This window comes from Hippocampus guttulatus, chromosome 3, assembly GCF_054856545.1.
Source record: "Hippocampus guttulatus isolate MCC_2025c chromosome 3, RoL_Hgut_1.0, whole genome shotgun sequence".
Lineage (NCBI taxonomy): Eukaryota > Metazoa > Chordata > Actinopteri > Syngnathiformes > Syngnathidae > Hippocampus > Hippocampus guttulatus.
Window position 1 is genome coordinate 29,068,747 of NC_141263.1, and position 13,058 is coordinate 29,081,804.

Sequence of the window (13,058 nt, forward strand, 5' to 3'; positions counted from 1 at the left end):
CACATTTTGCTCCTCGGTGATGGATGCGTAAATCCTTATTTTGAGACGGGAGCACTTTAGAATTTCTTGGATGAGGCCAATGCCGTCGCCGCGCTGGGCCGATCCCGTCTGGCTTCTAAACGGGCTGGCCCACCCGAGAGCTTTTCGCATTATTAGCAAACCGCCGAGCCTTCCATAAATCAGCGCCTGGCGGACACCGAGAGGGTTAAGAGGTGGCGCCGGCGGGAGGGAACCCTCTACGGAAGCGGGGAGGGGTCTAGTGGGTGGGGGGGGGGCCCATCCCCCACTCCTCCGCCGACATGCCCCGCGTTCTGTTACCCGCCCCGCCCCCTCCGCCCCTCCTCCTGAAATAGATCCCAGCTTGGTCATGTTTGAAGCAGCCGCGCTGCGATTGGGCCATTTGGCGTCTTGTTCGCCACCGGTGGCGCTCACGTCTTTTCCCCTCGAAGAGCGCACGTTCGCTCCGATGTGAGGAACCCCCCCCCCCCCCCCCCTTTCACCGCGCTGTGGAATGCGCGAGCAACAGATGGTGGACCAATCGGCGTGTGTTCGTCTTTGCGCCGCTCGGTGTACAAATGAGCCGCATGGGTGTTTTTCAAAAAATGGGGGTGGTGAGGGGGGGGGGTGAGAGAGAATAAAGAAAGTCGACTAGAAGAGGCCTTTGTTCGTGGAGAAATCGCACATTGACAGCACACCTAAATGAAGACAAATTCCAGGAATAGCGCCATCCATCCAAACACGCGTGTGTGGCAACTACATGCTCGCTGCGTACCGTGCGGTACGCGCGGGCGAGGTGGTCATCGGCGGGTGGTATTGCTTGCATCTCCCAAATTGGGGAAGCCCGTCACCGATGAGTGACCGGGAAAAAAAACAACAGGATTAGCGATGGCTGAACCACTCGAAAGATGGACCGATGGAATTCGAGCACTTGTTGATGACTGCGCGGCGGAGGCCTCCTCATGGCGGAGATTAGGAGCGGCCCACAAATCGCACCCGGGCGGCGCCCATTTAAATGGATCCGGAGCTGAAAATCAACTCCTCAAGCACTTGAAAAACGTGGAGCAAAAATCATTCGGTCGACAATAAACAAGAAAACAAATGAATAACCAAGAGCACAAAAACGCTCCAACTCCAAATCAAGTCGCATGCGGAGTCCAAAGCCAAAGAAGAAGGAAAAAAAAGAGCTGTTTTCGCGCTTCATGACGTTCCGTTTGCTCCGTGACCACTCTTGTCACGTTCCTCCAATCTTCTTAAAAGGAGCACAAATCACCCGCTTTTTATTGGATTCTTCTTCTTCTTCTTTTCCTCCCCGTACACGCATTAGACAAAGATAACGGCGTTGAAATAAAAATGAGCGTTTGTGAATCAAGATGCTTGCAGGGAAGACACGAATCACGTCGATGACTTTTTATCGCAGATGATAAAGAATATATGACGTTAATGCTACGTCGTCGCCGTCGGGCGGAAATCTCTCCTCTGTTGAAAATGGCAATGTTCATATTTTGTCACCAATCGATGTTATTGGTCAAGTCCTCGCGTGTGTCGCGTGTACTATTTCGGTGTTGGGAATAGCTTGTCCTCTTTGATAGTGCCATATTAACGGTTGGAGAAAAAAAAGGGCTTTTTGGGGGGTGGGGGGGCGACACAAGGAGTCCGCCCCGTGCCAGTAATATGCTCTCTCGCTGTCTTGCGCCACCATTTATGTTCAAATATGTCTTTTGTTGTGTGTGTGTGTGGGGGGGGGGGGGGGGGGTTGGTCAAATACTTAACAGGTGGCTTAATTGTACAACAAACTTCAGCGGGGAATGGCAATCAAGCCAATTTATGTGTTAACTTTCACACTTGCCGTGTTGCGGCTCGTAACTTGAGAAAGTTGGCCATGCGTGGGAAGGTACCACATTGTTTCCAAAAAAAAAAAAAAAGCAGGAGATCGGCATCTGCCATCATTTTGAGGAAGTCGAAAGGAGACGCTCGCTCTCGCAGTTCTCCGAACAAGAGCCGAGGCAGCGCGCTCGGCTCAAGATGTCCATCTGTCACGCTCACTTGAGGTTTCCCGTACCACGCAAAAGACAATTTGGCGGTCAAGCGGTGTCGCTAGGGTAGCCGGCGACGCGCAACGCCACCGAGGGGGGAGGCCATCTAACTGGTTCTCCTCGCTGTGTTTCAGCTGGCGGGCTGCGTCATCCTGGGCGTGGCCTTGTGGCTGCGTCACGACCCGCAGACCAGCAGCCTGCTGGAGATCAACTATGACGGACAGCAGGCGCCCAGCACCTTCTACATCAGTACGTGCCTCCTCTCTCGCACCCCCCCCCCCCCTTCCGCCGATCGCCGCCACCCATCGTCCGCGCGTGTCGTCCGGGCCTCTCGGAAGATGGAGGAGAGCGCCGCCAAATGTTTGTCACTGCCTCGTGAGGGTTGTCATATGACTGGCTCGATACGTGTCGCGTTAACGCGGGGGGAGGGGGGGGGGGGTCAATGCCTTGGAAACCACTTTTGTTTTGGTGTCTTGTGATGGAGGAATGATGGCGTGGCCCCGTTAGGGGCAGCCGAGGAGAAGAGAGAAGGCCTCGTTGGTGTCGGAAAAATTCCTCACGGGGCCCCGCCCCCTCCTCTCCCTCCCTCCTTCTTTCCACTGCGGCCCCCCCGCCCCCCTCTCCCTCTCTTTCCAGCGTCTTCCCCATCTGCTGGCGGTTAGCATGCGAGTCACGCCGTCCGTTTCTTCTATTTTCTTTTTCTCCTCCCCCCACTTCCTTCCCTCCCCCCCAAACATGCCCCTCCTCCTCACCCCTCGGCGACGCCGTCGCACCGCCGCCCGGAAATGATCGCGGCGGCGCGAGCGGGTCTCCGGGGCGATGGACGGCTCCCTTTTTGCCCGCGTCACTTGGCGGGCGACGTCGGATGAGTCGCGAGTTCCTCTTAAGCGGATGTGTCATTTCCTGCGTTCAGAGCGCCGCTTCCGACGGCTTCTTTCCCCCCCCCCACCTCGAAACGTCGTGCGATGGCAAGCGGGGAGTAGACGAGGGGGAAGCTCCCGTTAGGCGCAAATTGCCAAGTGAGGCCGAGGCCGGTGAAAGAAAGACGAAATGACGGTTGGATTTTTCAGGTTAGCCAACCGTAAATGACGCCGAGCCTCTCTGATGACTTGGTCGGTAGAATTGCCGACGAACGGAGATCTCACGACACGTGACGTCATCCCATCTCATCTGCCCGTCGCGAGATCGGCCTGGCGATTGCATCAGCCCGGCCGCCGTTGCGAGATTGTCGGGAATTCTCCGTAACGTCCGGCCAAAATATTGCGCTTTGGTTTCTTTGTTTTTCTTCACTGTCGAGGCTTTTAGCGTTTCCGAGCGGGCCGCGCCCCGAAAATCTCCGCTTCCAGGACGGCGGCCGAGTGTCGGGACGCGTCTCCGGGGGGGATGCGGTCGGAGGTTGTTAGCCTGCCATTTGGATGCGCCCCCCCCTGCCGCTCTGGCGCACGACACGCAGCCAATTAGCATCACTGAAACAAACTTGCGCCGCCGTTGGGCTCCACCGCCAAAGTGGAGACGGAGCAGAGAGGCAAAAGTACTGGCGCTCTGCGGCCTACCTCACTCGCAATACAGATTAGACCCCCCACCCCCGCTGATGACAAAAGTCAGTACACCCTGCATGTTTTTTGCAAATATCGTATGATAGCCAGACATTGGCCACCGAAGAAATGTCATTTCATGTCCAATGAAGTCATCTGCGTACATCCGGCACAAGAGTCCAAATGTAGCGCCCCCTCCAAATAGCTCCACACGCAGCCAGTGTGGAAAAGCGCCGGCAACAAAAAAAAAGTGAGGAAACCGCCAAGGGAGAATGTAGCAATTAGCGCTATTCCCTCCCTCGTGTCGAAAGAAAACGCTGAATTACAGATGCTTGTTTTCCAACGGAGAGTGTAAAAGTCAACGCTGGCTGGAAAATGCTCCGCCACGGACGGACTGAAGTACAATAACGCGGAATCTTCCGCTTTCGTCCGCACGCTTGCCGACTTTCTGTCGAGTATTTCTTCAAAACGTGGCAAAAAAAACACAGGGCGGAGCTAAAACGTGAACTTTGAACATCTGTTTTCCAAATGGCGCCCGCGACGTCACGGGAAACGGGAAGCGGCGGAAGCGGAGAGGTCTTGCGGCTCTTGCATTGTGTCTCGTAACAATAGCGGGCTAATTGCGACTAGCTCAACACATCTGGAGAAATGATTACGAGTCGGTTCGGCCACCTGTGGGGTAGATCGTCGACTCGCGTTCGCCCCCCCCCCCCCCCCCCCCGACAAAACTTTTTCCCGCGTATATTTTTGTCAACGACATGGTTCATACCGCCGCCGTTTTTTTTTTTGCGAACTTAGCTCGAAGCTTGTTTGCTTCGCGGGAGTTTGGCGTTCGCTCTTCGCTCTTAGGCTGGCAAGACTTTGCGGAATTAGCCAAATCCGCCGCCGGGCGCGCTTTGACTTTCTGTGCCGCGTTGAGTCCGGCCTCGGGTAATTCCTCCGCTCCACGCTCGCGGATGCCGCGGGACGACCGGAAGCGGGCAACGGCGCGGGGGGGCACCCGGGAGGCGCATTCGATCACGACGGACAGGAAAGGACGCTTAAGGGGAAAATGGAATTATGGCAGCCCGTGGGGGGGGGGGGGGGGGGGGGGGTGCGTCGTGAAAGACGGCGGCGGGGCTTTTGGCCAAGGTATCGATTTAGAAAATGAGCATTAGTGTGAGTGGCTCTGCAGACAGAGCGGGGATGCCGAGCCGCAATTGGATTACGCCTGACAAGAGCGGCTAATGATGACGAAGGGGAGGATGAGGATGCCCCCCCCCCCCCCGCGCTTGCAACCACAGCGTCGCTCTTCTTTCACCCGTACGAGAGAATGGGGCCCGCCGCCCCCTTCTCGGTGGGCGCTTCCCACTCGCAGTTTGTCAAAACGCCAGCCCCGGAATTGGCTCAAGATGGCCGATTCCCTGTTCAATTTCCTTGGCGGGCCCTTGAGACACTGCGAGGCATCTCGCCGTGATGGTCAAATTCTTATTTTTCTGTCTTTCCGATTGGAATTTGCCTTTCTGCTTTCAATCAAAATGGCTGACTTCCTGTTCAATTTTGCCCACGGGGTCTTGGACAATTTATTTATTTTTTTCCCCTCCCGTGCGTCTCGTTACGATCGTCACGTGGGACGCGACGTCGAAAAATGAACACTGACCGCCGACCGGTCGAATGAATTGCGGAACATCTCTCGTTTCGCCGGTCGGGTCCCGTCTGCTGAGATGGAGATGCTAACGGTTGACGTATTGGGTATAGTAAGCCGGTCGCCCCAGGAAAGAAAGCGCAAAGGAAGATCGTTCCGGACGCAACAATGTCGCCGTTGTCGGCCACTCCTGTCAAAGTGTCCTTGAGCGAGGTGAGCAAGGTACGGAGGGAGGCGGCTCTCCCGATGCCGCGCGGTGAGCGGGTGAAGGTGTCAACAACTCGCGCTAGCTCCACGCTCACCGTCTCGGATGCTAACGCTAATGCGCTAATGCTCAAACGCTAGCAGTCGCGATGCTAACCCCGCCGAGCAAGACGGCGAGCCGGGTGGGGTCGGCTCATTTCTGGAACATGAATCGCTCACGATGAGTCCTCTTTTCGATTTTTCCTTGTTCGCTCTACTATTTGTGGAACTTTTGGGAGGCAAAGAAAGAAAGAGAAGGAAGAAAAGTGAGAAAGGGCAAGGGGGGGGGGGTGGAGAAAGAAAACGACTTCCTGTGAGCATAACTGAGATATGACTCACCCTCGCAAACTAAACAGCACTGCACCCCCTGTTGGCCGTTAGGGAGCGTGACACGCATCGCTCGGAATCCCTTTCTCGGTTCTGCGGTCCCGCTTTGGGTTTTGTTGTTTTGTATTTTTGCACATTTATACTCACATCAAATGGACGCGGGTTTCGTTTGAAAACTCCAAACGTCCGGCGGTAAGTTAACGTGTGCGTTTCCGTGTGGCGGGCGTGTCTTCCAGGCGTGCACATCCTGATCGCGGTGGGCGCAGTGATGATGGTGGTGGGTTTCCTGGGATGCTACGGCGCCATCCAGGAGTCGCAATGTCTGCTGGGAACGGTCAGTCGGTCGCCGCCGCCGCCGCGTACGTCTCCCGCGTTGCCGTCCGCGTTGACGGTCTCGTCTTGTCGCGCTCTCCTTCAGTTCTTCGCCTGCCTCGTCATCCTGTTCGCCTGCGAGGTGGCGGCCGGGATCTGGGGCTTCATGCACAAGGACACCGTAAGACCACGTCGACGCTTTTTACACGAGGCATGCGGATGGGAGCGAGTCGGCTTCGGAATCCGCGTTCTTTGCGGCGGGCAAAGTCCAATGACGTCGACGTGTAAAAGGCCTCCCTAATTTTGCCATTCCGCCGTGTCCAAATCCTCCAGTCGCAGAATGAGACCCGATTCTTCTTCGGGGTTCGGTTTTCTTGCCGAGCGTCCGTTTGCTTTTGCGCGCCGATGCGTCCGCTTTGTGACGCGAGCGACTTTGTGTTGTCGCGCACGTCAGGTTTCCAAGGAGATGATCAACTACTACGACTCCATCTACGACAAGGCCATGACGCAGAGCGTCACCGCCGACACGGAGAAGAAGAGGGCGGTCGCCTCCGTGCTCAAAGTCTTCCACGAGACGGTACGGACGGCCGGCGGATCCTCGCGGAAATGGACGCGGGCCTATTGCCGCCGCGCCGTAAAAAAAAAAACAAACAAACAAAAAGATGGCTACGTTTGGTAGCCTGCCGATAGCTTTTCCCATTGTGTGTGTCGCGTTAAGCTAACAAACGGACTTTGACGCGATACGCGCGGTGTCATTTGTTTTCGTTTTGCGTTTGCTTTGGCGGTAAACCAATCATACCTGGCAAACTGTTGCTCGGTCGCTGCCGCCATAGCCGGCGAGCTAACTTTACATTTTCACCGTCGGCTCAAGATCAAATTCGACGGCTTGTATGTGGAAAAGCTCGGAAGTCGAAGATGATGATGATGAAAGTGTTATTTTGTTGTTGTTGTTTTTATTTTAGCTGAGCTGCTGCGGCAAGGGTGAAGGCACGTCCATTCTGACCCAATTTACCGACATGCTCGGCGTCACCGACCTCTGTCCCAGCTCCGGAACTTCTGTCGTAGGTTCACAACACGCCGCAAACAAAGTCGTCATCGCGCCCCTCGGGAAGTTCCGATCGCACTTTTTGGCACCCGAATCGGGGTCTTTGGTTTTAGGAATCTGCCAGTACCGAATCCCAAACCGGATAGGAGGGCGGCGACGCGAGGCCGAGCCTCATGGCCGCATTACGATGTCCGAAACAAGAAGGACGCGCTCACGAAAAGATCTTTTGTTCATGATGGAAAGAAATCTCATCCGCGCCGCATGCGGCGCATAGAGCAGATTTGACAATAAAACTCAACTCGATGACGGAGGGACAATCGCCATGAAACTTTGACGCCGCCTGCGTCTTTGCCGTCGGAATACGCCGGCCCGTTCGGAACGGGGAGGGATATTTGCGACCGTCCGGTTGAATTTATTTCAATGTCGCTCTCCGAAAAATTTCTCGGCTTTGGTTGCAGAGCTGCCACACCCGCATCACCGAATTGTTCTCGGACAAGATCTACCAGATCGGCATCGCCGCCCTGGTGGTCGCCATCATCATGGTGAGCCCGCCGTCGCCGTGACGACCAGGCTGTCATGTCGTCATGCTGTTTTTGTTTTTTTGTTGGTGTGTGCGTAGATCTTTGCGATGATCTTCAGCATGGTCCTGTGCTGCGGCATCCGCAATAGTCCCGTCTACTAGAAGCTCCTCCCCCTCCCGGCCGTTCCTGCCAACGGGAGCCGTACTTGGCTCGCCGGATTCCCGTACGACGGCGTTTCGGCGGCACCCGTCTTTTATTCCCAATGCTGGAGCTCACCGAAGCCTAACCCACGTGTAGACACACGGCAGTATATTCTCCTCTTTTAAAACGAAACTCGTGTACCCTCCTCTGGCGTTTTTGGGGTCACTTTTCTTTTCTGTTATTTGATTGAAAAAAAAATGTGCTTTTTTCATTTGGCCATCATTTTGCTGCAATTTCCTGTTGTAGTAAATGTTTTTTTATTTTTGTTTTATTTTTAATCTTCTATGCCTTTGACACTTGTTTCGACACATTTTTTTTTCTCCTTTTGGAGACCGAAAATGTACACGCACGGAACAAAACTGCTCAATCATCATACATCACTTCAACAACGTCAGACGAGCTCAAATAGCAACCAAATGTTGTCTTTGGTGACAATCTAAACACCGACACGCTTCTTTCACCTGGAATGAAAACGGAAGTGTTTCTATATATATACTGTAGTTTTTTTTTGTTCTTTCGTCATCGGCCGTAGAACGGTTGTTAGTTTCACCGAAACACCAGTTTGGGACCACTGCACGGAGACTTTTTGTGTGTGTGGGAGGTGGGGGGGGGGGGCAGGACTTTGATGCACATTTTTTGCTTTTATGGCCACTCCAACTATGAAATAAGACCGAGAGGGGGGCTTATGACAGCTAAATTTCAGATTTTCATTTCGCACCCCGGGCGATGCCCGCTCACTGCCCGACTGAATCTGAACAGTTGCCTTCACTTGTCCCACTTCCACCGCGATGTCGTTTCTCTTCCTTGTCATCACGATGACAATCTGACAGTGCTCACCTAATCTTTATCTTCAACTGAAAAACTGTGCTGATCTCAAAATTTGAAGCGACGCAATGCTGCCATCTACCGCAGTGGGTTACAAACCTGAATTTTACAGACCGTCTGGGCGAGGCGTCCTTCCACACCTAGCCCTTGAAAAATGGACAAATGTACCACGTGACGAATTTCGACATCTGGGGCAGTCGATTCATTCATTGAATTGCCAAGTTTTTATTACCCAGAAACTCACAGAAAATGTTGGGGGGCGGGGGGGGGGGGGTTCCCTCTATGGGTTGCGATTAGAGTGTCAATGTTTAACAGTATTACATTTACAAATAATCTGAAAAAAATCTTGATGTATGATGATTGACGGTTGAGGAGGGCACATTGGTTCACAACATGTTGAAGTTTTTTTTTTCTTCTCTCTCACTAGTGTATAAAGTGTGTGTGTGTGTGTGATTGTATACATATATATATATATATATATATATGTGTGTATGTGTATGTATGTATTAACAGTGCTTTTTTGAGTGTGGGGATCTAATCCCGCACCGCCGGACACTGGCGCTCTCTCCATCAACATTGACTCGATTCCTGTCCCACTTTTATGGGAAAGCTGGAACTAAAGTTTGGATGCCGTGCGGCGCTCGTCGGCATGCCGATGCGCATGAAGGGAATTAGAGCGAGGGGGAGGGGGGCACTGAACTTCAAAAATGAAGTGCATTGGTGGATGCCTCGGGCACGGGTGTCCTTCTTGAGTTGTAAAAGAAAAGTTGTCTCCATCTCCGAAGGATGCGCAAAAAGATTCAAGAAAAAAAATCGGTTGGATTCAAGTCAATCAGTATTTCTTTGCTGCAGCGGCACGATCGAATACATGTAGCTAAATGTGTCGAGCTCTTTTTTTGTTGCCGTTTATATATTTAGGTCCAATTAAAGAGCGCGAAAAAAAAGTCCTAATGTTCAAAATAGATTTTTGCTATGACGGTAACGCGCCTAGCCTAGCTTCACCGACAATAGTGGCGAAATACTTCTATCGGTGACATATTTTTAAGATGCGCCGCACGCGTTCTGGAAGGATTTAAAACAGGTTGGAAAAAAGTGAACGTCACGAGATCCTTTTTTCTTTTCACGATACCGCCGGCTTAGCCGAGCTTCGCTCGCGTTAGCGTGTGAAACAAAAGTTGTGAAATGTCTGCCTGAGAGATCATTTTAAAATCCGCTCCATTTACAGACGCTTTCTAAAAATGAGGAGGGGGGAAAAAAAAAAAAGTCGTCCCGTTCGGAGATTTTTGCTCTGTTGAGAACACGCGCGCCTCCCACCGCACAAAGGAGCGGGCAATATATGTTTGGCATGGAAAAAAAAAACAAAAGGTGCACGCCTGCGTCCGTATGTTGCACTGAAGCAAAAAAAAAAAAAAGAAACGTTACCATTTTCAAAAAGGTCGTTTTTGCCGAATGCTGTAAGATATTTGCTCACGATAACGGTTTACCCCGTTTGTTTGTTTTTTAGCTAGCTTCGTCCACATCATCGTGTTGAGCAAAAGTGGCGAAATGTTTTCTTTGGCGATGAAGGATCAATGAAACGTTTCACCGAACAGAAACGGAATGAAAAGTTTCGATGACGAGAAATCCGATTGCAAGTCGAAATGTTTACTAGCGCACTACAATATATTCATTAGCATGCTGACTAAAAACGCCATTCGGATGCCCCTGCCTGATCTTGAAGTTTCCGTTCGACTCGCGTTGCAAACTCATTTGATGAAGGAAAATTGTATCCGAGTGTTTTGTGCTTGAATGCCCCCATTGCTAATGTGTCTTAACGAGTTGCGCCGTCCATCCTCCCTCGAGAGGCGTCGAGCAATCGGATGCCTCGTCCTCTTCGTCCTCCTCAAAATGTCTCGTCGTCGTCGTATTTACGCTCAAGCATACTAATTAGCCGAGGCCTCGTTTATCGTTTGTCTGGTACGTCCCGAAGGGGCGGGATTGCAGGCGGGGCCGCAAGTGCGCGCAACAAATTGCTGCTCTCCGATTGGCTGCCGTGAGCCCGCGGGGCCCCGCCCGCTCTCCGCACGCTCCCGGTGACTTGTTTGCCCGAATATAAAAGGGATTAAATGTATTTTACAAAGAAAGTTTGCGTTTGTGTGCCTTTTTTATCGGAAAACGAGGCCGCGCATTGAAGCAAGATGGCCGCCGCGCACCTCCGTCATCCACAAAGAATGGTGACGGTGAAATGAAACGTAAGCGTTGTTTCTGTTATAATGAACAGTTGAATGTTTTTTTTTCTGCCATTATTTAAAGAATACTTTGTTGTTGCACGGTTATAAGCTGCGCCGCCGTTTTTGCTCTTTCGATTTATGAGCGTCATATTGTAGGTCAAGTGATTCATGCTAACCTGCAGTTGACATGTTTTACAAAGTATGTGATGGAATCCATGTGATGCGGCTGCATAAAGGAACATTGTTTTTGTAAAACTCGTGGCATATTTTTCGAATCCTGACAGCAGTAGAAGTAGGTTTTGTTGTGTTTGTTAGTTTTTTTGCTGTATACCTCCCCGTACCTTAAGTTATGATCTGAGGGTTGTTGGATGTTTCTTGTCTTTCAACACATTGGCTCAATATTTGCAATGGAGTTCCCCAGGGATCAATCTTAGGTCTTCATCTATACGCTATACATTTTAAAAATCCAGGTATGTCTTAATGGGCGGACCGCCTACAAAACGGTGACAAACTGTTCTGGCGAGCCCAGACCAGTACCGCTTTTGCCAGAGTCCCAAGCAGCCCCGCACCGCAGACGGTCCGAGCTGACGCCCGTCGATTTGGCCGCCGCTCGGCGTCGACGGCTCCTCGTCTTCACCGAGTGGCGTCCGAAGCCACGGGTCGGCTGCCGCTCAAAGCCATCGGCCCCGCGGTGGGAACCGCAACCGTCGGGCCGGCTGGAGACCTCTCGTTCGACTGACCCCGGCGGCGGCCCCCAGCGTGTGAAAGGACCCGCTTCTCCTCAACTCCGGCGCAAAATTGAAAGCGCGTCACCGGTGGCTGCTCTGAGAACGTGGCCATGGTTTTGGACTGCGATCCGTCGTCGTGACGACCGAGTCGTTTTCTTGGAACGAGCGGGACCGTCGCTTTGAGCGGAGGAATGACGAACAATCAGGACAAATGTCAACCGCCGCGCCAAGAGACTCTTACGGCAGAAAAGGTCGAAATCAGCCACTGCCTAGCTTGACCGTGCGCCCTTTTATCGTGTCCAAAACTATCGGAGATCAGGATTTCGTTCATGATTGGGGGAAAAAAAAAGCCCCAGATTGCAGAGGCCGTGCCTGGCCGTTGCCGGGGGATGTCCAAGTCGGGCCCGTTTTCGCCAACACAGCTGATCCGACCGAGAAAAGGGAAGGGACGCCGATGACATCTTCAGTTCACAAAAGTACCGCCGGGGGGCGTCACGATGGAACAAATGACTGCGGTCAGCTCATTGGGTCACCCTTACGATACACTGCGGAGAATCAAATCGGAAATAACAGCGATATAAATCAGAGTATCATCAAATAAGAGCGCATCGGGGACGAACGGATGGATTCGTTACTTGACTGTAAATAAGAAAATACAAATAGGAGTGCCATCAAGAAACTTCTCTCCAAATTCTTGTTTGATTCACTTCTGGGCTCACGCATTTGAAACTAAAATATTTCAAAAGGAACCATTTTACAGACGACTGATGAATTGCTGCACTGTGGAATGTATAATACAACATCTGGGAGAAATCATTTTACGGATGCGACAATTTTTAAATAACTAATCAATATTCTGAAAATAAACACGGTTCAAACTGGGATTTGACAAAGTGAACGCTTAAACGACTCTCGGAATAAAAAGACGAAAACCAATCCGGCATTTTTGTGGTTTCTAAATGAAAACCAAATTATCGTCGGATTCGTTCGACCTCGTCCGACTCATTGGGCCGCGCGTCCGTTGTCAAATCGGAATGTCGGCGCGGACGTCCGACGCGAGGTGAAAACAGCCTCGGGCCCAAAAGACAGATGGGGGGCCGCCGGAATGTCACTCGGCTGCAGTCGCAAGGATCGGGGCTTTCTTTTCTTTTCTTTTCGTTTTGGCTGTGTTTTGTTGTTGTTGCAGAGGATAAAGAAGACGGGTCTGTAAGCAGAGGCGGTCCTTTACATTGACTTCACTCATTTTGGGAATGAACCGTACTGTTGCCCGAGTACTCTTACGTTTGACTTCTACGTGAGTTGTCGTTGTTGTTAAGAAGAAGGGGTCGTGACGCTCAGCTGCAGCGTTTCTGCATGCCGAGCGACTGCTGCGATTTTGTCGACGTGTGTCGTGTTAGCATTAAGCCAGCGGAAGCTGTCGGCTCGTTTTAAACATGCGATTGTACAAATTGAGT

The 13,058-nt window shown here is 52.0% G+C and overlaps 1 protein-coding gene across 1 annotated transcript in view; it reads left to right on the forward strand.

Moving 5' to 3' along the window:
- Window positions 1-10,789, forward strand: part of LOC147208147 (CD81 antigen-like) — a 13,398-nt gene extending 2,609 nt beyond the window's left edge. The window contains exons 2-8 of the mRNA XM_086108046.1: window positions 2,168-2,282; window positions 5,999-6,096; window positions 6,181-6,255; window positions 6,529-6,651; window positions 7,037-7,135; window positions 7,578-7,661; window positions 7,739-10,789. Of these exons, the coding sequence (XP_085964172.1) occupies window positions 2,168-2,282; window positions 5,999-6,096; window positions 6,181-6,255; window positions 6,529-6,651; window positions 7,037-7,135; window positions 7,578-7,661; window positions 7,739-7,801 (657 nt within the window). The 3' untranslated portion in view covers window positions 7,802-10,789. The remainder of the gene's footprint in view (window positions 1-2,167; window positions 2,283-5,998; window positions 6,097-6,180; window positions 6,256-6,528; window positions 6,652-7,036; window positions 7,136-7,577; window positions 7,662-7,738) is intronic.
- Window positions 10,790-13,058: the final 2,269 nt, after the last annotated feature.